This window comes from Heterocephalus glaber, unplaced genomic scaffold, assembly GCF_053883595.1.
Source record: "Heterocephalus glaber isolate CG9 unplaced genomic scaffold, H.glaber_assembly_v1.0 deba00001577, whole genome shotgun sequence".
Classification (NCBI taxonomy): domain Eukaryota; kingdom Metazoa; phylum Chordata; class Mammalia; order Rodentia; family Bathyergidae; genus Heterocephalus; species Heterocephalus glaber.
The window spans coordinates 2,713,080-2,738,648 of NW_028258358.1; the positions used below are offsets into that span (position 1 = coordinate 2,713,080).

Below are 25,569 nucleotides of genomic sequence, written 5' to 3' on the forward strand. Positions count from 1 at the left end.
AGAATATAGACACTGAAAGTGCTGTCTGTCTGCATGCTCTGCTGTTTGGTGGGGTAAAGGCATGGGGCATAATAGATGAGAAATGATATTAAATTTACAAATCAAAGATATTTAGATATTTAGTGGCATGCTTTTAAAGTGTGCAAACAGTGTACACTTTTTCCTTTCTGCGTTGCTCTTTTAACTACTACAAGGCTCTGTGTATTGAATGATAAAATGGATGCTGGAAGACAAAATTTATTCATGACAGTTAAGTGTAAGTTCTATATTTTATTTGAATCCTAATTTAAGCAAAAGTCTTCAGAAATGAACTATTTTCTGAAACATATCCTTGGAAAACCACCTCTTATGCAGTTTGAATATAGAGTCATTACACTACTCCAGGATTGAACCCTCTAGGTGTAATCATAGCTTTATGCATAGCCAGCAGCACCTGTCTAGGGTAAACTGCTCCATCCACATTTCCATGTGCTCAGGCTGGACTTTGGTAACATGAACGTGTAATCTCTGCAGCCCTCACTGTCAAATAGCCTGTGAAATTTTTGTTTGCTTTTTGTTTTTGCTTAGACCATATCATAGCACACTTATCTTGACAATTTTTTAACCTATGTAACTGTCTGTTGCATTTCAAACTGTTAATTACTGTGTGTACTTGAACAAATTGCATAACCTTTCTGTGACTCAGTTTCCCCAGCTATAAAATGAGAATAAAAAATATAACTACCTAATAAGGGAGTTGTCAGGATTAAATAAACTGTATTTCAACAATTATGAAACATTCCGCTTTTCTAGCATATCCTGAAGCAGGCATATTAAATCATAAATAAGCACTTACCAGTACCTAATTGACTACATTTTCTCCTAGAAGTACATAGAATTATAGCATGTTTTATATTCAATGATTGATTTTAAGAATTATTGTAATACATATAAAGTGCTTGAACAGTATCTGAGACAAGAATATTTCAATCACTAATATTAACATATCTCTATAAGAGAGCAATAATTGTTATACACAAGTTACCACTGATAGTTTAAGAACAGTGAGTTAATAATGATTAAAACTTTGCAAGTCCCATCGGTCTTTTTGTAAATTTTGTGTCTACTGTCATAGTGCATGTTTAATTTAGATTTACTCTAGATTAATGAAGATTACTTGACACAGACTCTGACTTTATCAACTTTATACATTTATTAGCTTTATAAATTTAAAAATATTGCTATGTTAAACAGAACAAATGCTCTCCACTTTACTGCCTTAAGATGAGTAAAGAAGAAGTGTGTATTTTGAGAAAAATAAAACTTAAGAAAATGCATAAAATACTAGACTTGATATTTATTGACAATAAATTTAAAGGCACTGCAGATCCTAAATTTATAAGTCACAGAGTAATTACTTTTCACTAGTAATTCTCAAGAATGACTAACACCAGGTTAATTATTTTTAAGGAATTGAGTAGCACAATTAAAAACATGTTATTGGTGTAGATTGTGAGTACTTATACAGAAACTCTGACTCTCCTAATGCTTTACAGAACTCTAAATGTAAAGTGGTACAACTATTATGCAAATCATCATGGAGATTTCTCAAAGAACTAAAATTACCGATTCAATTTAGTCAAGTTATTCCCCTTCTAGTTGTCTTCCCAAAAGAGCTAAAGATATCATATTTCAGTGATACGTGCAAACCAATGTTTACAGAGACATAATTCATAAAAGCTAAACCCTGGAAGCAGCCTGCATGTACATCAACAGACTAATGGCTAAAGAAAATGTGGTATGTATACATAATGGAATACTATTCTGTTATATAGAAGAATCAATTCAAGGCATTTGTATGGAAGTGGATGCACCTGGAAAATACAATTATGAGTGAAATAAAGCACACACATAAACTTAATACTGTATGGTATCTCTCATTGGGCAAGATAAAGTATAAAGAGCAAAGTAAAGGATGGATAGAAGGAAACAAGAGGAGAGATCTCTTGCAAATGGGAAGGAGTCCAGGAAGTGGAATGCAAGGGAAGAGGGGAAGGAGGAGGGAAGTGAGAGGATTTATGACATGCCTTGTTCAGGTGGCAAATACTCACAATGAATGTAAGCATTACATGACATAAACATGAGGCAATAATAATAATAACAAAATAAAATCGAGGAAAGGGATTTAGAGACTGAGGGAGGGAAGTAGGTGGGAAGACACTGAAGATTTTAGGAAAGGAACAAGCTGTATTTTATATATGTATCTACTTGCCAAGATGAATGTAAACTTCATGCACTGCCAACATGTGCTAATAAAATAAAAATAAAATTATAGAAAATAAATACCAGAGAGTATATTTCTGTACATAATAAAACTATATTCTTAAAATTAAATGAACTGAGGGGCTGGGGATTTAGCTCAGTGGTTCCATCACCTGCCTCACAAGCACAAAGACCCGAGTTCGATTCCCAGCACCAAAAAAACAAACAAACAAAAAAATTAAATGTACTGTGCTATGATTAAAAGAAAATTAAAGTGCCCAAAGACAAGATGCAAGTGAAGAAAGAATGTATATACAAAGCCCTTGAAATAGTCTGTGTCAGACCACCAGCAACAAAATGTAACAGGTTGATATCATCATCTTTATTTATTATCATAGAGACTCAAAAGGATTCCATAGATATTATAGTTTAGAACCACACAGGTTTCAATGGGCCTGGAGTGGGATGGTTAAATAAATTTTTGTGAAATAAGAATTTTCTAAAAATAAACTATCTTGGATTACTAAAATAGCAAAGCATAATTATTTCCACTTTTCTTTGACAATTGAATTAATATAAAACAACACCAAAAGTCTGGATATCGTTTGTTTGTTCAAGTTCCCTAAAACTTTAATATAAATAGTCCTTTCATGCTTTGAGTTTTATTAAGAGTTCTCAGGGGAAAATTATTTGTAACTCTTTTATTTGTAACTTCACTACAAAGATAAAGAAGTCTATAGTAAATAATTTTTTCCTCCCACCACTAGTAATCAAAAAGCTTTTGTGAGCAAGGTACACTCCAGGCAATAAGCACAGGCATGCGATCTTATAAAAATAAATATATTTCTTAATCAAAATACCTACAGCATACTTTATAGAACTAAAGAAAACCACCCTAAAATTCATAAGGAAAAGAAGAGACCCAGAATGGCAAAAGCAATTTTGGGCAACAAGAGCAAAGCAAGAGGCCTTACAGTAACAGACTTCAAGCTATATGACAAAGCAATAGCGGTAAAAACAGGATGGTACTGCAATGAAAACAGATACATGGATCAGTGGAGCAGGTTAGAGGATACAGAAACATTGCCAGACACATTCAGCTATTTTATCCTAGAAGAAGTGCCAAAAGCATATGTTAGAGGGAAGATAGCCTATACAAGCGGTGCTGGGAAAACTGGTTATTTGTTTGCTGAAGATTGAAATTGGACCCATATCTTTCATCATGTACTAAACTTAAATCAAAATGGATCAAAGATCTAAACATTAAAACGTAAACACTAAAGTTAATGGAAGATAAAATAGGTAAAACACTTGAAGTTATAGATGTAGGAAATGATTTTCTAAACAGAACCTCCACTGCACAAGAAATAACAGCAATATCAACAAATGGGATTATATCAGACCAAAAATCATCTATTCAGCAAAAGAACCAATAAGTAGAGTGAAGAGAAGACCTACAGAAAGAATTTTGCCAGTTATTCCTCAGGCAGAAGAATTTAGAATATATGAAGAACTGAAAAAAAACAACAAAAAAACCCCCGACCACCTAAAATTAAAAACGCAGGCAAGAAATAGGAAAGTGAAATAAACAGACACTTCAAAGAGGAAGAAGTACAAATGGCCAACAAATATATATATAAAAGAATATTTTCAACATCTCTGGGCTTTAGAGAGATGAAAATTAAAACAAAGCTAAGATTCCATTTTAATCCAGAAAGAATGGCATTCATTAAATAATAAAAAAATAACAAATGGTGGTGTGGCTGTGGTGAAAAAGGAACCCTCCTACACTGTTGGTGGGAGTGTAAGCAAGTACAACCACTATGGAAATCAGTATGGAGATGTTTCAAAGAACTAAAATTAGAAATTCCATGACTCAGCTATCCACCTTCTAGACATCTTACTATGGAGGTACATGCATATCAAGGTTTATAGCAGCACAATTCATAATAGCTAAATCCTGGAAACAGCCTGTGTATACTCATCAATAGGTATTTGGTTAAAGAAATTGTTGTATCTATATGTAATGGAATACTACTCAGCTATAAAGAAGGACAAATTTGAGACATTTGTAGGAAAATAGATGCACCTAGAAAACACAACTTTGAAATAAATGAGACACAGAAACTTAAATACAATATGGCATCTCTCATCTGACTAAGGCAAAGTACAAACTAAGAGAAGAATAAAAGGAGGATAGAAAGAGACAAGGGTATAGATCTCTTGGAGATGGGAAGGAGTCCAGTGGACAAGGACAAGGACAAGGAGGGAGGGTATAGGAAAATAGGTAGAGTGAGGACATGCCAGGTTCAAAGTCCTAGTAACCTCAATGAATGTGGACATTATATGCCATAGACATAAACTAAGCTTACCAATATCAACAAGAATGGAAAGGGGAAAAGGGGAACTAGAGGAAGTGGGAGGGAGGGAGAGGAACAGGGATAAAAAAGGAACAAGCTATGTAATGTACATGTACCAGCTCTCTTAAGTGTTTGTAAAATGCATGTACTGCAAACATGTACTACTAAAATAAAAATTTAAAAATAAATATAATTCTCAAAATTTTAAAATCTACTTGGTGTTCCATGACTTTCACAACATTCTGGATAGGATATCTTATGTATTATGACTTACTCAAATCCTTCTTGATGAATAAAATCCTTTTTTTCTTGCCATAAAATAAGGACAGCTATACTATGATTGATTGATGGAAGGAACACTGTTGTTATGGAAGCTTGAAATATATAGAGTGCTGATGACAAATCAAAAAGTTAAACAGCTATTTTTCTTCTTTCAACTTTCATATGATTTAGGATTTAGAGAGAGAGAGAGAGAGTGTTAGGGGGGGAAAAATTTAAAAGCAAAAGAGGAAGAAGGAATGCTAAAGACTAAAGGGATGTTTCTGAATAATTATAGCCATACAAAAAAAAAAGAAAAATATAATAATTAGAGGCCAACAATATTCACATTATCACTTTATCTTTTATTAAAAAAGAAGTTGTTTTATCAATTAAGTTTGTATTAATCCAAATAGTTTCTTCAATGGCCATTACTCAGGAGCTTTTGAGACTAAGAGATTACTTTTCTTGGTTAATGCAAAGACTATTAAAAAAACTATTTTACTGCTAGTGAAAATTAAAATTCTTCAATAATTTTAAGGTAGTGGTGATTTAAAAATCTAGGTTCAGTGAGAAAATGCAATAGAGACATAGGCACACACATATATACATTACCTATTTATTATCTATATGTTATGATTATAGAAAATAGGTGAAAACAGTACCTATGTTTTAATATTAGACTTAAATATTAAACATAGCTTCTTAAAAATATGGATCTCCTTCCATTGCACAACAATATGAATACACAATAAAACTAGTAACCTATTCACTTAATATGTTAAGATGGCAAATTTTGTTCTATATTTTTACTGCAATTTTTAAAATAACAGAATGAAAGGTAATAGAATTCTACATCCAACCATGATACTATAATTAGTAGTGGAATAATGCTCCCAATACATAGAAAAATATAAATTTTACACACTTTGCTGTGGATGAATTCATTTTTTTCAAAAAAAGTAATAGATTTTAAGTTGAAACATGTAGAAAATAGATCAAATTGAGAAAAAGTGGTTAAAAAGAAAATAAAAATTACAATTTAACTACATCATACTGAGTAACATTGTCTTTTGTATCTTCTTTGAGTATAGGAGATGAGAAAATTCACTTTCAACAAATAAAAAGCTTATCCTTTACTAAATTAATAAAGATGAATTAATCAAGAACATTTAATCCCAAAAGAGAGTTACTCATTACTTTCTTCAAAAATAGGTAAAATCAACATTTCCTAGTCAATTTCATGAGCATATACTTAGGAGCTGCATGATTATCCAAAAAAGATTACCATTGTCTTTTTATTCTAAAATTGTTTACTCAAAGCTACTTTAAAGTACTAGTATAAAATTGTGACCATAAAACAGGTCAGAAAAGAAAATATTTATAGTTGTTAACATACAGTACTTAAAAATCATAAGAAAAACTATGAATGCTCAGTATTAATATGGTCTCTATAGAGATATGGCGTACCTCATAATGGTTTTCTTCATTCTCCTGAATGTGGAGACCCGCAGAGCTGGGACATTTCTGAGGAGTGACAGGAATATTGTCACTTTTGCTGTGTGAGTTACACTGAAAGAGATTACCAAATAATTGTGACAAACTACTCCACATTTAGAGTGTCTACTGAGAGACAAGGCTGATTGCTATGAGCCTCGTAATGGAATGCCATTATGAGGGTCTACACTCATAGATACATGCATTAATAGGGAGCCTTTACCAAAAAGGTAAAAAAATATCCTCAAGATAAACAAATTGGAAAAATGTTTTTAGTAAAACTGAAGAAACTTACATTGAGTTATTTTATTTTTACTGTCTCTTTAAAGCATTATTTATTCATTATATTTATGGCTTCGATAGATAAAACTTACACAGTTCTCTTCTTTGTGAGTGATATTAATTAAGCCCTTCCCGTTTTCTACAAATATTAATCCCTGATATAAATATCATCATCTCCACTTATAGATGAGGAGTCAGAGGAATAACCAACCCTCCAAGATAACTGCCTTCACAAATGATACACCTAAATTAGACAAAACTATTCAACTAAAAGTTTAGAGTCTTAAAAGATTGACTCTTTTACTGTTCTAAAAGAAAATATTTTAAAGGCAAGTCAGCTAAAATAATTCTCTTGAAAGTGGATGTGTATTATAAGACCTAAGATACTAAATTATGACTTGGCCTTTCCTGTGAAAATACTAAAATCGCTGCTTTCTATATTCCTCACAAGAACTTTTCCTGTAAATATAAGACATTATCTGTTTCGCATTTCTTTGCTTCCTTCTTTCCAAGAATTCTTTGCATCAAGGCAAGGAATATTTATAAGTATCACTCTGTGGCCATTTGTTAAGCATAGTATATAGTTTTTAAATTTTCTACTTGAATAAAAAGATACTACAGTTCTTCCACAAGAAGAACTCATCATTGATATGATACACATACTTTTAGGATATCAGAAAGAGAATCTATCAGAAATATACTATCAGAGACACTCTATAAAAACAAATGACTTTAAAAAGAGCAAATGACTTTTACAGTTTAACATATTGAATTCAATGCATTTTTCATTTCAAAGCACCATTTCATATGTTTAAATATATTTTTAAAGCTATCATTACATTTTACAGATATCAAGTATCATTTGCTTTGAAGATGAATATGGTATCTACGAAGCCATGATCTTTAAACTCAGTAAGCATACTAAAAGCCTGTTAGTAGGAAAAGAAAATTATTCCTGTTCTTGCTACAAAAAAATTGATTTCAATCCTGATTAAAACTTATCTCTTCTAGGAATTCTACATTTCAACTCTGCTTGAAACTTAAGTAACTTTTATGTGTACTTTAGAAAATGCTACTTTGCTAATATTAATTGTATGACTGTGCCTGTTTGCCAAAAAACTTCATCATTAACTGTGATAGCTTTTAGATCTCTTGACAGCTTCTTTAGCTTTCTTGAAAAAATTGGTCCACAAAACAGTTGTTTTCACCCATGATATTCCTAAACAGTTTAATCATTCAATTCTGTCCTACCCTGTCCTCATATCTGTTCATGCTAATCAATGTTTTTAAAACATTTCATGTATGATGCGGTTTTTCCTCTAAGAAACATTTTCCCCTTTCCCCTCGCCCTGCAATTGCACCTTGGTTGCATATTGGAATCACCTGGAGCGCCTTTTCGAACTGTCAATGCTTGAGCTCCACTTCATCCCTGTTAAATTAGAGCTCAGGTACAAATAGTTTTTAAATACTCAGGTGACTCTAATGTGCAGCCAGAATTTAAAATCTCTGGCTTAGGGTTAAAATTACTTTGTCCACACGACAATTTTGTGAATTGAGGTCCTCTTTCAATCTGATATCTTCCCCCTCAGCCTTTGTTCTTCCTTTATTTACCTGTCACATTGTCAGTTTGTTTTTTTTTCATTGATCTATCACACTACCTTTGAACTAGTAAAAGACCCACATCTGTATAATACTTTGTAACTTCACATATAAGAATCTGTGTGTTATCAAACGAAACCTTCTGCAGATGGGTAGAAAATATCTTTTATCAGATGGGGAAGACAGTTTCAGAAATATTTAAACATTTGAATATTTGACATTTGAACAAGAATTGCCCAGGAAAGCATACCTAAGTGCAAGATGTGGTTACTCTGTTATACTTCTCTTAATGGGATCTTCTACGTGCTTGTTCACTCATTCACTGTACTCTGTTTCATGATTAGTCACTTGCTGAAGTATGTTGTACTAGGATTTTAGTGCCTCACCAAAATACTCATTTAATTTCTACACCAATATTTTTAGCAGAAAACACATGTGTGGAAAGAACCACTGAGATAGGTAAAAATGTAATGTAAATGTTACACATAGATTAATAGGGATAAAGAAGAGAGAATGACTAGACTCCTGGGTTTGATTCATTGGCCAAGTCTTGAGAGATGGGCTGAGAGAGTCACGGTCTTGGAGGTATACAAGACAGAAGGAACAACATTTGCAAAGGCGAGAATTCTCATAAGCCACAAGTAGCTCGATAGTCATTTAACCATGGAGCATGTGAGGACTGAATTGAGGATAGATGGATATCATACTGCATTAGATTCAATAGCAGAATTGATGATAAGTTATGGAATTAAATTTAATATAAGCATGACAGCCAGGATATGTTCCTCCTAACAGTGCTAATGCCAAAGGTGATGCTTAATAATCATTCCTTAGCTCCGAATACCCCCAAGGCAATATGCATGCTGAGCAAAATGGGTGTATTTGTGCTATGTCCATCACTTCTAGGTAAGTGCTTCTGCCAACAAGGATTCACCACAAAGTCTGTCCAATGTCTAATTTTGATTCAGCTTCCACTTGTAGAACAGTAAATGTCACCAAAAGAAAATATTTTATTTTTTATTATTACTTGCTCACTTTTTAGAATTTTTAACTCTTATGATGTTAACTTGCCTCTGTGTATTACAAATCTATGCATCAGAGCAAAAAAGCAAAAGGGAGCACTATAAATGATATTTTTAGATCAAATAATATAAATAGCCTAAATTTTAAGAAAAAAATTGTTAGAGGAAAATAATTTAATCTTGCTTGATTCCTTCTTAAAAAGTCTCTACTTTAAGGGGATTTGCTGCCTGAAACAGAAAGATATATTTTAAATCTCCCAGGGTTTCTCTCAACAAAGATTTTTGTGTTTTTCAAAGTTAGTATGAATGATTCTGTAATGAGCTATAGTTAAGATGGATTTGCAAATCAGATGTAATATTGCAAGGTATGTATGAAAATCCAACGTGAGAAGTCTAGAGCTCAATGACAACAATCATATTAAATGAAAATCACTGTAACTATATTTCTTTTATATTTTAAAATGCATTTGATGCTTTCCATTGCCTGTGATGGATAGCCTATATTTTAATAGGTAGATAAATCTTGCTTCCCCAAAACACCCATTGTACTCCCTGAGAAAATTGTTATTCCCTACCTATAGAAATACCTACTCAAACTTGCCATATAAGCAGGTACTTTAGCGCTTTCATTTTTGACATAAATTCTTAAGAAAGCACTTCATAGCCATGGTATGAAGAGAAAAAAATCAACAGTATCAAACTAACAAAAGGTTTGTGAAAAATTGCATAACATAAATAAGGCATAGCTGTTTTCTTTGCTAAAAACAAGGTTTTTTTGCATTTTCCACCCAACTGTAATGTGGCAGCAATGTATACTATTATTTTATTACTCCTCCTACCTTCTTACAAAATCAAAGCTGTTTGCTTAAAATCAATGGCACTGTTATAAAATTCTTGCAATCATTATAGAGGCAGTAGCTATGTATTATGTGAAATAGGTTTCATTAAATAGCAATTTTATTTGTTGAAATCCACCATCACAATGTTATTCCTACTATTTTAATAAAATATGGATTCCTTTCATGAAGAATTATAATATATTTGTGAAAGTTTTGATTTAAAAATCTAAAAGTTAATAAAAATTTATATTTACAGAAAAGAATCTATATGAATGAATTTTGCATATATGTAGTGTCTCCTACTTCTTTTCATATATTCTTTGGAAAACCTATGCGTATCAGATTATTCTTCACCTTCACCCCACTGAAATTACTCTATCCTGATCACTAATGATTTTTCACATTATTAATTCATAGGTCAATTCCAGTACTCATCTAACTTAACTAATCTAATTATTTCAGAAAATTTGTTATAATCATTAATATCCCAAAACTTATTCTTTCTGATCAGAAAACTTTTGACCTATATTGAAAGCTTTCTTGCTAATATCTGCTGTGTATCTTTCTTCTTTGGGTCATCGTTCCATCATTTTTAATCATAATTACAATGCAAAATAAAACTGCTCATTGAACCTCATTGAATACGTAGATGTCCTGCATGGGTAATATATATTTTGATTTAAGAAGAAAATGCAGTGTGATCACTTTTAAAACCAAAATACTTCACCAGATTGTAGAAATGTAGGCTGAAATACATGCCAATTTTAATTAGCAATAATCACACTTCGGATAAACCTCATTGGCTACAATACTCCACTGTAAAAATTATGCATGTCAATTTTAAGATATAGTTTACTTTTATGAAGTAAAAAAAGGCAGATCAAAAAATACAAGGGAACTGTATCTATTTTTTAGAGGGAGTCTATTTTTAAAATTTGTTTGTCCCTCTTCTTTAATTATGGTAAATTCAAGATAGAAATGTCACAAATATTAAGATATTTTCATTTTCATATGTGGGGACATAGCTATTTCCCCTTTTTCTTTTTAACTTTTACTGAATTTTTAAATTACCTCACACAGTAGAAGCATTAGTAGAAGCATTAGTATGGTTTTGCTAAAAATTTGTTCCATTCCCATCACCGGATTATTGATAACATTTTTGAAAAGTCTTTATAAATATAAATGTTGAACACATGCTTTTTCAGAAGTAAAGCGTGTGTGTGTGTGTGTGTGTGTGTGTGTGTGTGTGTGTGTGTGTGTTTATTGGGTCCCTTCTGATTTGGCCCAAACTTAATCCTCTCCTTTTAGGTAGGAAATACCTTTCCTATCCCGCTGAGGGACTCACTGGTTCTACCTTTTCCTATGGTAACATAGCTTAAAGCTCTTTCTCTACTTCCTTTAACTGTAGTTTTGCCTTCTTTCACTTGAAAAGGGATCATTCCTCTCCTGTTGTCAGTTTATTCTCACATACTAACAGGGCCTACAAGCCTTACTATGTACTTTATTAATATTTTGAAGTAGAAGAAAAGTTTTAGAAAATTTTTACAATTCTTTTATAATAGTTTAAATTCATCTGCTTTTTTGGCTTCTATATCTCTGGTTCATAATTCATTCTTCATCCTTTGTTTTTTCTTATTTGTCCAGACTAAATAACTTCATTGTAAAATTAGCATTCCCAAGACCTATAATTTGTATCACAAATGTTATTAAGAAAATAAAGCACATTGATACCGTAGATTGAGAGAGTATTCACATGGAGAATAATAAACAAAGCAGTAGGTTTGATCAGCATATTCCTCTAACTAGACCCTTACCAGCTCAAAGCAGGAAATAATTTCATCACAGAAATATGTTAAATAAAAGGAAAAATTTGAATTAACGCACTGCATATGTGAACATTTGAGCTTCTATTCAACTTCTGGAAACTGTCACATTTCTCTAAGTATACACTTTACAAAGTTCACTGTCTTTGTTTTTCTGGAGCAAAACACCCTCTTTAACCTCTATGCGGTTTGATTGGGATCTGTGTCAATATTCTCAGGACTGCACCAATAACTACCTTCATTTCTATGTAAATTCTCTTCTTTTTCACAATTCCTATTTCAGTTCTCCTTTCAGTGTAGAGTCCTCCTTTTTTCTCCCTTCTTTGTGTCTCAGAGGTAGTTTTTCTTTTTTCTCCCTCAAAAGTACTTCCTTTCACTTCTGTTCCAGCAAACCCTGCCATTTTTCATCTATGCTAATAGAGATATTAGCCAGATGGAAGTAGTTGCTACTGCTCAATGAACAGCACAAAGTTGATTATTTCAAGTGGGATTTATGAGGAAACAAAGGCTGATTTTATACAGTCTTTGGCACAGGTCATTCAAAAGACCAGTTGGTTTTCCCCAAATAGTTCCCTGGGATCAAGTGAAATTCAAGACAAAAAAATATATTTTTTATCGTGTACTTTGTTGTTGCCAGTTGAACACTTTCAAAGCATTAGTGTAATAGTTACTTAAATTTAATACATAATAGTTCGATAAATGGAAGCAGTATTTTTTAAAGAAACAGCTACGGTATGGAAAAGTTTCATATACAGGGAAAAAAGATAATTGGAAAAAAAGACTAGGAGTGTGGAACTGAACAAATTCAGTAGCATTTTAAAGTAGAGAGTATGATGAAACTTTTTTTTTGTTTGAAAGTCCCACTTTTATGTGATCTTTAATGATCTCTATTATTGACTGGCTGATATTTTTCAAACAATTCTAACAATTTAATAAAATGTATAGATGTCAAGTACTGTTAACCAAGAAGTATCTTCCTCTGAGTGTGTATAGCTTAAGTAGTATTTCAGAGCCATCTTTTCCTATAAATATTTTAGTTATTGTAAAGTTTTAGCTACTCTGTGTGCTGTCCATTTTCTGAGAATGTGAGTTCTTATTTCCTATATATGACTTTCAAAGCTTTTCTTAAAGGGCTATTGATAAATGCAGAAATAGAGACAGCAAGATAGAGCAAGCAACAGATATATATTTCAAAAACAAATAATCATTCAACTTTTGAGAGGATTACATTAGGCTGCAGCTTGCCTCCATTACTCGGTATAATATTCAATGCCAGTGGAGAGAATGGAATACATAGTTTTGTATTTATGTAGAATTTTTGGTAATCTGATGAAAAATTTAACAATAGCACTCTGTGTCAGAATAACTAGGCAGTTTCTCTCTAAATATGCAATAAATAGGACAGATACCTGGGAATTGAACATTAAATTGCCGGAGTGTTCAAGGAGAAAGTGCTTAGGTGCTGGGTGTGGGGGAGTGAATTCATTTTTGCTTAATAAATAAATAAATACAAAAATAAGCGTATAGATTTTCCCATATCCAGCTATAAATTCCTCCATAAGTAACTACTACCAGCCTCTCTAAGTTAATACAGATAAACTGGATGCAATTACAGGTCATTACTCACCAACAGAAAGCAATGCAAAACCACCTTTACAAGAATCAGATTGTAGATCTCTCTGTGAACATCTTCACACTTTTCTTTCAGTGTTCATGGAAACTATATTACAGTTTTAGCAATTCTTTTGAACTTTTGCAATGAACATACACTGAAGTAAAATTTCCTCAGAAAGTATAATTCAAATACCAATATTCTAAACTTTATCATTGCTTCATTGTTCCACCTAACTCTTGTATTATTAGCTTACTGTAAAGCCATTTCAGAAGAGCAATACTGCATGGAAAGTTTTCAAATTGCAAAGGATTACATGTTATATTGCTTGAGCAAAGCTCTATGAATGCAGTTGGCTTTGCATATGCACCATAATTCTGCATTTTAAATAAGTGATTTGGACCTGGGATTTAGCTCAGTGGTTCCAGCGCCTGCCCCACAAGCACAAGGTATCGAGTTCGATCCCAGGTACAAAAAAAAAAAAAAAAAAAAAAAAGGATGCAAGGAATAGAGGACTTTGGAATTCCCCAACATTTAAAAAGAGATAAATTCTGTCCAAATATATTCAAATGAATGAAATAACAGACATTTTCTGTGCCAACACTAAGCAGACAATTATTTTTCAGATCATTTAAGTTCATTATAATATTTATGAAATCCTCCAATTTTTTCCACGAGTTTATCATTAAACTGTGTTTTACCCCTCGAAGAAAAAAACAAAATTGAAATTTCTTAACACAGACCAGAATAGACAGACTAAAAATGTTCTTAAAATTTCAAATATTATGAGGTACTTTCTTAAAAGTGCTGACTGGGGCCTGGCTTGATGGTGCACACTTGTAATCCTAGCATTTTGGGACCACAAGTCAGGAGGATCACAATTTCAAGATCAGCCTGGGCTATGTAGTGACTTAGGAGACTCTGTCCCAAATTAGGAGACTCTGTCCCCAAAATAAACTAATTAAAAAGTGAGTGATGATGTAATTCAGTTTGAAGGCCATTGATTTCATCTCCAGTACTTCAAAGAAACAAAGCAAGTGTTCACTGGGAAATTTGAGGGGAAAGTGTTGCTGTGTTTGAAGACTTCAGGTAAGTCTTTGAAAATGCCATTGCTTATTTCCACTGGTGCATTTAATTTTTATTCTAGGCAATCAGTGATTAAGAATGGACAAGTCAAGGCATTTTTGAATTGATTAAAATTTCCAAAGACTTCTAAAGGAATGTTAAATGTAAAGTGCTGAAGTTACATTGAAAAACAATGATATTAGTTTTTAATATGTTCATTTACCGGAGTCAAAATGTATATATGAGCCTCATATGGGAGTGAATTCCAGATATATGTAATGATGGGCTCTCCATACTGTAACTTCTGTCCATCTATACATAAGCAGCCAAGTGAAAATTGCATTACATACACAAACATGGGCATCATGCTTATGAATACAGGCTTCATGTGATAATTGCATATATTTACATTGAAGAAATATTTATTTAATAAATTGACTTCAATAATTTTTAATTGAATATAACATTTCATGAGATATTTTATCCCAAAATATAAAAACAAATTACAAAATATATAAATACTTAGGAATTTATGCATGAGCTATAAATAGACCTGATACTATACTAAGTACAAGCAAACATCTAGCAGAAAAGTGTGCTGAGTTTTAAATATTTCTGAAAAATATATTCTCACTGAGAATTACAGTCATATTTTTAAAATGTCTTTGCTAAGTGACATTAAAATTTCAATTGAGTATGTCTTAATATCATGAAAATAATAATTTCCAAAAATAAACCTTTAAACTATTAGCCCGGACCATCTGCCTGCCAGTCTTTAGAAACAACAGTCTGCAAGTCAACCTTCAGCAAAAGAAATAGAGTAATAAATTCAAAGATTCAACTCTAGAGTGCTTTAAAGTGAGTTGAAAATTCAAGGCAGTGCCACTTACTTGAATATTGCCTTTTCAAGCCAAATTCTTAACAAAGCTCAGTGCTTTTTTACACTTCTTTTACTGTAGAAGTTTTGAAACTGACCCTGAAGCTTGACCCTGTATCTGTAATAGTCTACATCAGGAGTGAGGGAAGAAAGTATGATTTGTTTTCCTACTGCATGCTAAAAACAAACAAATCTTCTATTCTGAGGATATGATTTCAAAATGTTTCTAAATTTCATGAGTTCTATTTCAATTTTAAGTTGATTAATGAGAATTATACAGCATCTAAATTTAAGTGAAACTGTACAACCTTCAAATTAATAGTTTTTACTAAAAATGATGTTCCAGAATATCCTACAAATTACTGACAAGCACATAGGGAAATTATACTTGAATCTCAGCTCTCCCTCCATGAGCAACCTCAGTTTCCTTTTTGCTAAGAGAGTTTAGACTAGAAGATTTTTTTCCACCTCTCCAAGGCTAAAATATAAATTATATTTGAGGACATTCTTACATATAAAACCTCAAAATTTAATGTGATTTTTTAATCAACCCCTAAATTTAGACCTTCATAAAAATGGTCTAAAAAGTTTAGTTAATAAAGGGAGTGAAATTTAGACCTTCATAAAAATGGTCTAAAAAGTTTAGTTAATAAAGAGAGTGAAATAATCCTGAGTCTTTACCACTGCTTCAATTATAATCATTTTCTCCTTCCCTATTGATATGTTTTCAAAGATATATTACTCAACTAAAATTAAATTATTATTTTAGCTCACATTTTCCACTTAAATTTATTCACAAGGAGAAAAATACCTCAATCAAAGCTCTGTTATTTATTGACTATATCTCCCCTTTCTAAAACATGAATTGCTACTTCAAATGTCTTTTAAAGTATTTTTGAATAAAGAGTGCCAGATTAAATGAAGTAATTACGGCGATTTTGGATGAGAATTCTACAAGTCTGTAATCTATCTAGCTGTGAATATCTAAAAGGATAGAGTGTTTTAAAAATCTATTTTTAAAATTAAAGTTCCGTGTATTTTAAGAAACAAAACCAAGGCACATGAGAAACATGCTCACTTTCAATCTCTGAAAATGTTTCTTCTTATAGAATTGAGCAAAGTGTTCTTGAAGGAATATACTCTTAACAAACGAGGAAACGCCTGATGACGTAGTCACTGCTAATAGAGTCACAGAGTCCATCTGTTGAATTACCTTCTTTGTCTCCAAGCTTCAAACTAATGTAACTCCAGCAAAACAACTTTACTGTTTATCTTTTAATTCTCAAGTTGTAGAATTTTAACACTTACATGATGCTCTAGATCACTAACACTTCTCTGATTTGCCCTCAAGAAATTATCCCATGGTGAAGGGAGATATAAAAATGATTCAGAAATAGATTACAGAAAAATCTACTTTGCAAATGTATAGTAAGAAATACGAAGTTTAACCAATGATAAAATATTTCATGGTTTGGTACTTTATCCAAGAAGCGTATTAAATACTCTTAAGTTTTATGAAAAATTTCTCAAATGCATTCATTCCTCCAGTTCATTTATTCATTTACTTTATGATACTTTAGTAAAAACGATAAAAATAGGAAATAATCTTGTCATTAAAGATTAAATGTGGTCATTTTAATGAAATCTCTAAATGTATTGAAACAGCATATGCAAATAACATGTTTTAAATTTTAAAACAGGAAAAAGAATGAAATTTGAAAACAGTAGGAGTAGTAATATTTGTTTAGTTTATTTTTCCATCTTTTTTTTTTGGAAAAATATAAAATGATAACACTTTGTTGGAGAGTAACATATACTTGTCTTACAGTGATATTCAAATAAACATATTTATTCCAGCTGAGAAGAATTAATATGTTCATGATAAAGAACATATAAAAATAAAGTTCAATAAAAATTATTAATAATGTTCATGATAGTTTCTTACGACACAGAAGTAGGGTGTATTATTTCATAATAATTAAACATAAATTTCATAAAACATTTATCTTAAATAATGCTAAAACATTTCTCTTAGTAATAATGCTGATTGCAATGCACTTCCAAATGTCAATGAAGATAATGCATGACTCAAAAAAAGTTGAGTAAAATGAATACATGTATATAACATATATAGAATATATATGTAGTATAGATGAATAGATAGATATAGATATAGATATGCAGAGACTATTGCTTCAAAATTTAATACCACTGAAGTATGATTCTTTTCTATCTTGTGGCAACATGCTATTACAATTTCAAGCTCTTTGTAAAACAGTTTTATTCCCCACCTTTACATGATTAAGATGTGACTGAGTGGACTTTTTCTCTCTCTTTCAATGAAGAACAAAGAAATATTCTATTAGACTACTTCTTATATGGCACAAATTTCTTATTTGATTTCCAAGAGGCCTAAAATGAACAGACAATAAGAGCATCAAAATTAATCTGTGTTGGTTTCTTATTTTTATTATAAGGTGCATTTTAAATTAACTTTATAAAGCCAGAATGTTTTGAAATCACCCAGAAAGCTATAGGACAGGTTTAAAAAGTGTGACACTCTCCACATTATGACAGCTGCTAGTTTATGTGGGTCTAGAGAAGGCAGCAATTGCATAAGGTAGCTGGCTTCTTTTGAGACTCAGTATAAAAAGAAACAGTATATCAGAATAATCCATATGATTTCTATTCCAGACAGTGAGTTCAGTAGCTCTGAGTCCCTCTTTGCCTTTTTTTCAGCCTTAGTTCTCTTTAAGTTCTATTAGATCTTTTTCCCTCCCCCATCTGTGGCACTGAAACTGCTAAGACTTGGAATCTGGGTTTGAAAATCGTGCTTGTAAGCAAAGATTTGTAGTAATTTCTTTCTCTTCAGATGACTAACATTTGGTTGATTCAGCCATAGAATATTAAAGTGGAGAGGGACATTAGAGATTTATTCTTAACTTCTATTATTGATAGAAAAAATTAAAGCATAGAGACTTAGTCAAAGTGAAATATTTAGAACTCAATCAGTGGTGTGCTTTGTTTTACTAAATTACACAAAATAATAATTATTAATTCTTTTTAAAAATAGTTGAAAAATGATAAATTAGAACATATCCTCAATCTCATATTTTATATTACAAATTTTCCATGTTAATGGTCTTTACAATTGCCATGCAAGAGGATCACAATAAAGAGCTATCCACAGACTGGATTTAAATCCTCTATCTCTTTCAATCCAGATGGCCATTCAGTTTAATAGGGGGGACAAAACTCCCCCTGGAATGGACTTTTAACCAAATCTTAAGAAACCATCTGCTTAATTCAATATTCAAATGTAATCATAGAATACACCTTTCATCAATTCAACTGAAAATGTCCCCTGCCTAGAATCTTTGAGATCCAAAGGACTAATCAGATATTCTAAATCATCAGTTAAAAAGGAGTTTGACAAATTGAAAACCAAATACTCTGAGAAATACACATTTGAATATAACCAAAAGTATAATTGTACATACAGTAACTGTATATGTATTTATTAATTTATCTTAGACACCTTTGCTTAAATAACCATTGTGAGCAGGGCTTGAATAAACTTCACTTAGAAGTATGATATTTTGTAAGTTAATTAACTTTGTTCATACCTTCTCAAGATACGCAGCATTCTTTCCATTTTTTATTCCCTAGTGAGCTTGAAGAAGTATGGAAATTTGCTTCCAGTTTTATTAAAATAGATAGCTAAATACAACAAGGGAAGCTGGCCTAAGAAGGGAACCGCCCCCCCCCCACACACACACCCTAATACAGGAGGCATTCAACAAATATTTACAAATTTTGAAACAAGCTGCAGAAAATACACATGAAAGATAAGAAAAGCTTATTTTCTACTTCTCATTAAACTGAAACTGCTTGAAAATGAAGTTTTCCTTAAAAATAAAGTCAGTAACTACTTTCCCTTACTTCAGTTGTCTACTTTGTATATTGAATACCAACCAATAAAATATACACTTCACTTGTTGAAAGTTTTATCCACTCATTTCATGGTTTATGTTGATGTCAAGTTAAGCAAGGTAACTACTTTTGCTGAATTTATTCTTCATGTATAAACAAGAATACACTTTAAAATGAACTGCCAGGAAGCAAAGCCTTTGAGAATATGTTGCCTGTAAAAGCAGGACATACTTGCCATCTATCTATCTATCTATCTATCTATCTATCTATCTATCTATCTATCTATCTCCAGTGCATGATTTTAAGGGTCAAATTTGTCATTTCAGTTTTCCCATCTTTACAAAGCCTGAGACAAATGACTCACCATATTCTAGAAACATTTTGTATTTTAAATCCTTTTTGAAACACAACTGCTAATGAGTTATTTGATTACAATAATCAGAAACACTAATCACTTGATGAAAATTTAGATACTATGCAAGAGGGCTCTGGTCAAATAAATGTGATGGCATGATATTTGTTTTTATGCATAGTTGTTCATTACGACTTACTCTAAAGTAAGTTTATATAAAAGTGACAGATACTTGGTATGAAACTATAATACAAACAACAAGGGAGCAAGATAAAATTTATCACAAGAGTTCTCTTAATTCCATTAAAAGATTTAAAAATACTACATTTCCTTAATAAAATACACAAGAGTAATAATGCCCTTTTTATATTAACAATTCTGCAAGTTAAAAGCATTGTGTTTTCTCCTTAGCATTATGTATGTGATAAATTACTAAAAACAGACCCGTCTGAGCTACCCAAATTCTCTCGTAACTTTCATAGATACAGGATACAATCACTTCATTCTTTCTCCCCTGCATAATTGGTGCATTCGGAAAATGGAGAGTGCCTCAAACACTACAAAGCAAAATCTGGGATGACCTGTGTTTTATGTTTTGAACTGCAAACAGCTATAATCAAAGAGGAGTGCCTCTTCCCTAATGCTTATTAGGAAATAGGAAGGAAAAGGGCAAGAAGAAAGTTTCATTTGGTGACTGAACATGAAATTGAATTGTAGGGTTATCCAAGGACACAGAAGCAGCATTGTACAAGTTACTAGAATATAGCACTATAAAGAGAAAGTAATCTGATTCTTCCAGAAATTTGTAGTTACGAAGCAGAAGGTGGGGGGGAGGGGAGAGCCCCTCATTTGTCATTGTCTGTTTCAATGTAGATTTAAGCTCAAGTGTTCACTTTCTCTACGTTGAGTCTCTACCATAGGAAATCATCGTACTAATTTAGCTAGTTAAGTTTTTGTTTCCTAAAACAAATAAAAAATCTTTATTAACTTCTATAATTGCATGCATTAGATATTATTAAAACTGTCTTTTTAAACTGCTAGCTTGTTTATTTTTGTTTTTATTTTTGCTGCTAGGGACAGAGCCCAGAGACTTGCACGCATCTCCTCTGAACTGCACCCTCACCCGGCACATTATTACAGTTTTTTGAAGATAAAGGCAAGTAAAATAAAGGGAAACAGACTTTCAACTTTAGTGTTACTAAAGTGAACAGAAAATGAATACATTTTAATTTATCATTTTAACATTCTTTATAATCACTGTTATAATAATCTTCCCATCTGGAAAAATAATAGGCAGTGAAGTAAAATATTTTCCCAGGGATCAAATGATGATCTACTATTGCAATATTACCACAATAAGGTTGTAAAATATTCCTTACGTTTCAGATGCATTTAAATCTATGTAATACAGTTTTACCTTGTATTTTCTAAATGGATTTGATCATGGTAAAATACATTTATCTATACTTTATTTCTCATTTGCTCAAAGAATATTTTCTGCTGGTGCTTGCAGACATGAATTTCCTGGACATTACTTGAGAATTATAGTCCTAATTTAAGTCACTAATTATCTCAATTGTATTATTATTTTTGCGTATTGGTAGTCTTTGGAAACAAAAGGTATTATTCTACTTGCAAAATTCTGTTTTGGGTAGTGATATTTCCATTTAAAAATATAGCAAATTTTGATTACTTAAAATTAAGTGAATACTGGCCAAGATGCATTTTTTTTCTCAACAGAAAATAAGGTGATTTAACTCACTGGTATTTTGTATTGTATTCCACTCTGTATTCCACATATTTCTAATTGCACACTTTGTGAATAGTATTCTATCCCTTCTATTTTCATCTTCTTTAGTTCCCAAATTATTCTTCCACTTCCTTATTACCTGACAAATTACAATTTGATTGCAATTGTTCTTTATTTTCTTCCATAATGTTAATCTTTTATTCTTCTATATCTCTGCTCCTTTCAGCCTCCTTGAGTGTTCCTTTCCCACTGGAAATACTTTTTTATAACAGTGCTCCCTTAATCTATATTTTTGGTTAATATATCTTCTTGGTATTTCTTTCTTTCTTTCTTTCTTTTTTTTTTCAGTACCAGGGATCGAACACAGGACCTTATGCTTGAGAGACAGGCAGTGGCACCACTGAGCTAAATCCCTGGCCCTCTTGCTATTTATTTTTGTAAAAAAAAATCATACAATTCCATATTTTCTATTATTTTCTATACAATTTATATATGAAAATATCAAACTTGCTGCTTCACAAACAACTGTTCTCCAATGTTTCATTCCCCAGAATAAAAGTAATTTTTGCTAAATATGCACCAAATTTCTTCAGGCATTTAAAAGCCACATGTCCAAAGTCCAAGTCATTACCTAACATCTACCTTGCTCAGTTTTCTGTTCCTTTTGCATTCACAGTAATTACACCTTCTTTAACAGGCATTTCTCTGCACAATAATGATATGTGTTTTTGTTTATATTTTTCCCTTAAGCTTCCTAGTGTTTTGAACAGTGTCTGGCAGGTAGTAGATTCTTAAGATTGTTTTCAAATAAATTCAGTTATTTTCAATTTCAAATTCTGTTTTGGAGCCACATGTTACATTGCCATTCATACAGCTGCATAGATTTCCTGTGGCTAATTGGAAAAAAATTGAATATTGGGACAGGTTACATGGAGGCATAGTCCTTAGAGTGTTGCACTGGTAAAAGAATTATATTTATTTTAAAACCATCAGTAAGTGATGTAACACCTAGGGCCAGTCTCCCTGTGGGTATAATAACTCTTTTCCTGCCTGCCAGTGAGTATGGTTAAGAAACTCAAATGAAATAATTACTTGAAAAGAAATCTGAAAGATATGAGAGATTAAACAAAGTCAGTTTCTTTCAACTAACAATAAAATTTGAAGTTATACTTTAAGTGGCATTACTATTTCTCACTATATTTTAAAACACTTAAGGCATACATTTTTCAAAATAAAAGATGAGGACACTGTCTTTCACACTCCTACCCTTCTTGAAGACATCCATATAATTGATAATGTGTCTTTCCCTACAATAACCTGAATGATTTGCTGTCTGTGACCCTTACAACACTGCCAAGAATGAATATTGGCATATTATTATTCAAGAGAAGGTAGCCTTGATATCCAAACATTGTTTTTGTTTACTTGAAAATATTTGACTTTAATAAACTCAAAGATTTTAACATGTATACTTTTAAATTTTATTCAGAAATGACAAGAATAAAAACGTGGATTTTTTTCCCACCTGCATTTTCAAAGAAGATATGGAGAGCAAGAATGAAAGAAGATATCCCAATATGGTTTTGGTTTCCAGGTAAATAAAGGAAAAATTAACTGTATTATGGCTGTCCCTAATCCTCAAAACTCTTATCACAACCTTCTGAAAATTCCTGTCATAGCATTATCCCCTTATAAGTGAAAGAGTCAATATACAGTGTATTTTGCATGCCCGTATACAAGTCTTGAATGATGAATTTCACTGTCTGACTGAGGTGGTTTACCTCAGCGCATAACTTCTTATATTAACAACCTTCCCCACAGGAGTGAATGACCTTCTATAAATACAATGCATCCACTCAATCAAGAAATTAAAGCCTGTAACCACCTCATAATTCATCATCTTTTCTTACAGGCAATTGGAGAAGCAAAAACAAACACAAATCTTCAATCCTCAACCCATGTAATATAAAATTATGCAGCCTTCTGCACTTACGTAACATGGATATATTGAAAATTATGCTACATTTTGTGTTCCAAATCAATACTATTGAGTGAATTCATGTTTCCAGTGAGTGATAAATTTCAGAGTAAAAAAAAAGTAGCTCCTTTCAAAAATCAAAAGCATCCTAAAACAACAGCCTCCTGAATGTTTGTATATTTTTATTCAGTCTTTTAAAAATGCTTCTTCATAAGAATGGCTCTGAAATTATGGTGAAGCCAGATTATAGGCTTATTCTTGGATTCTGCAAAACTACCATTATATAAAACTGTCTTAGAGTGAATCTCAGAATGTAATGATGGAGGCTTCCATTTTGAGTGAGGATGATCAATGCTTATACTGAATTCCATTATTCATAAGGACTCAAAAATATATCCTTAACAAACTAATGTAGTTTTTAGTTTTCCCTTGCAAACATATTTACCTGCAAAACTTAAGCCTGGAACACAGAATAATACCAGAAAATTCTTTGATATACTATAGAACCTCGGACAAAAGCATTTAGACCATCCGCAAATTCCCATAGTGAGTAAAATAGAAATACTGAATAGAATTTTAAAATTCAATATTCTTAACTATCTTTAATTAAAGAAACTATTAAAGCAGAGATCAGGGCCAGGGATTTAACTCAGTGGTTCCGCCTGCCCGACAAGTGAAAGGTTCCAAGTTCGATCCCAGGTACCAAAAAAAAAAAAAAAAAAAAAAAAAGTAGCGATTGTGTTTACACAGAATCAGGATAATTTTTTTTAAGACAGAAAAAACAAATTTAAATTCAGATTGGCTTTTCTTTTTAAAAAATGTTATTGGTATATTTTAGGTACACAATATAATAACATTCATCATTGGAAATTTGTACCTTTACATAATCTCTCTTGGTTCTTATTTTTCCCCCATTCTCCTGCCCTCCCTTCAACCCTCCACCTCTCCCTATTTACAAAGACTTTGTTTCCATTTTTTATTTTCTCATATTAATTCCATTCCCTTCTTTTTTCCCGCTACTCCTCTCACTTCCCCTTTGTCCCTTTTCTTCCTATTTCACATTATCTGCTATACCTTTTGATCCTTATTTACACTTTCAGTTTCTTACACTAGAGAAACTATTTGATACTTACACGTGTGTCTTATTGATTTTACTTGAGTATCGCCTCAATGTGCATCCATTTAGCTATAAATGTCTCTAATTTCTCATTCTTTATGCCTGAGCAGTACTCTATTTTATAAAAAAACACATTTTCTTTTATTCAGTCTCCAGTCTATGGCTAATTGGGCTGTTTCCAAGTTTTAGCTATTGCAAACTCTGCCGCTATGAATATGCGTGCACATATATCACTGTGGTATGATTCTTTTAATTCTTTGGGAAAGATACCCAGCAGGGGAATAGCTGGGTCAAATGGGACTTCCAATCCCAGTTCTTTGAGGAAACTCCATACTGATTTCCACAGTGGTTGCAACAGTCTACACTCTCATCAAAAGTGGAGAAGGGTTCGTTTCTCCCCACAGCCCCACCCGCATTTGTTATTAGTCAATTTCATTTCAGCTATTTTTTGGGGGGTGATGTTTTCATTTGCATCTCTTCTCAGTGTTATTTTCATTTGCATCTTTTGAATGAACAGTGCAGATTAGCTTTTCTTTAAAACAGATAACTGAATCATCTTCAAATGGTTCTGTTTTTTTATCCAGTTGACAAACCAAGGTGAAAATCAAAATTCATTCCATGTAGTCCTCATATATTAGATAAGTAGTCTTTATCTTACCAAGAATATATAAAGTCATAGCAATTACCGTGGAAGTCCTAGCAGATCTAAACTATGCTACATGAACGCAAACACACATATGTAATGAATGCATGTTTTGCATGAAGTAGTAGCAAAACACATATTCAGAGCTCACTGAGATATTTGAACACACCGAAACATAATATTTCATCTTATAGACTTATCACATCGCAAAGGAAGACCATGCTTTTGGTTTTGTTTTCCTTGTGTGATTATGTGAATGCTTCCTATTTTGAGTACAGTGGGGCAAAGATAAAATAAATGTTTAGCAAAACTTCAGTGAAT

At 32.0% G+C, this 25,569-nt stretch overlaps 1 protein-coding gene and 2 long non-coding RNA genes across 15 annotated transcripts in view; 2 read left to right on the forward strand and 1 right to left on the reverse strand.

Annotated features, from left to right (window-relative positions):
* The window catches only part of LOC110349013 (uncharacterized), a 98,219-nt gene extending 77,303 nt beyond the window's left edge, over positions 1-20,916 (forward strand). The window contains exon 6 of the long non-coding RNA XR_015443694.1: positions 20,835-20,916. This is a non-coding gene — a long non-coding RNA (uncharacterized LOC110349013). The remainder of the gene's footprint in view (positions 1-20,834) is intronic.
* Positions 1-25,569, reverse strand: part of Pcdh9 (protocadherin 9) — a 918,070-nt gene that overhangs the window by 581,006 nt on the left and 311,495 nt on the right. For 7 of the 13 annotated variants that reach the window (XM_004844285.3, XM_004844283.3, XM_021257934.2 and 4 more), the window contains exon 3: positions 6,330-6,431. The exons of 4 other annotated variants lie outside the window; for them this stretch is intronic. In XM_004844285.3, the coding sequence (XP_004844342.1) occupies positions 6,330-6,431 (102 nt within the window). The remainder of the gene's footprint in view (positions 1-6,329; positions 6,432-25,569) is intronic. 2 more of the 13 variants (XM_087192871.1, XM_087192870.1) reach the window with 1 other exon arrangement.
* The window catches only part of LOC147823485 (uncharacterized), a 32,144-nt gene continuing 28,307 nt past the window's right edge, over positions 21,733-25,569 (forward strand). The window contains exon 1 of the long non-coding RNA XR_015443695.1: positions 21,733-23,104. This is a non-coding gene — a long non-coding RNA (uncharacterized LOC147823485). The remainder of the gene's footprint in view (positions 23,105-25,569) is intronic.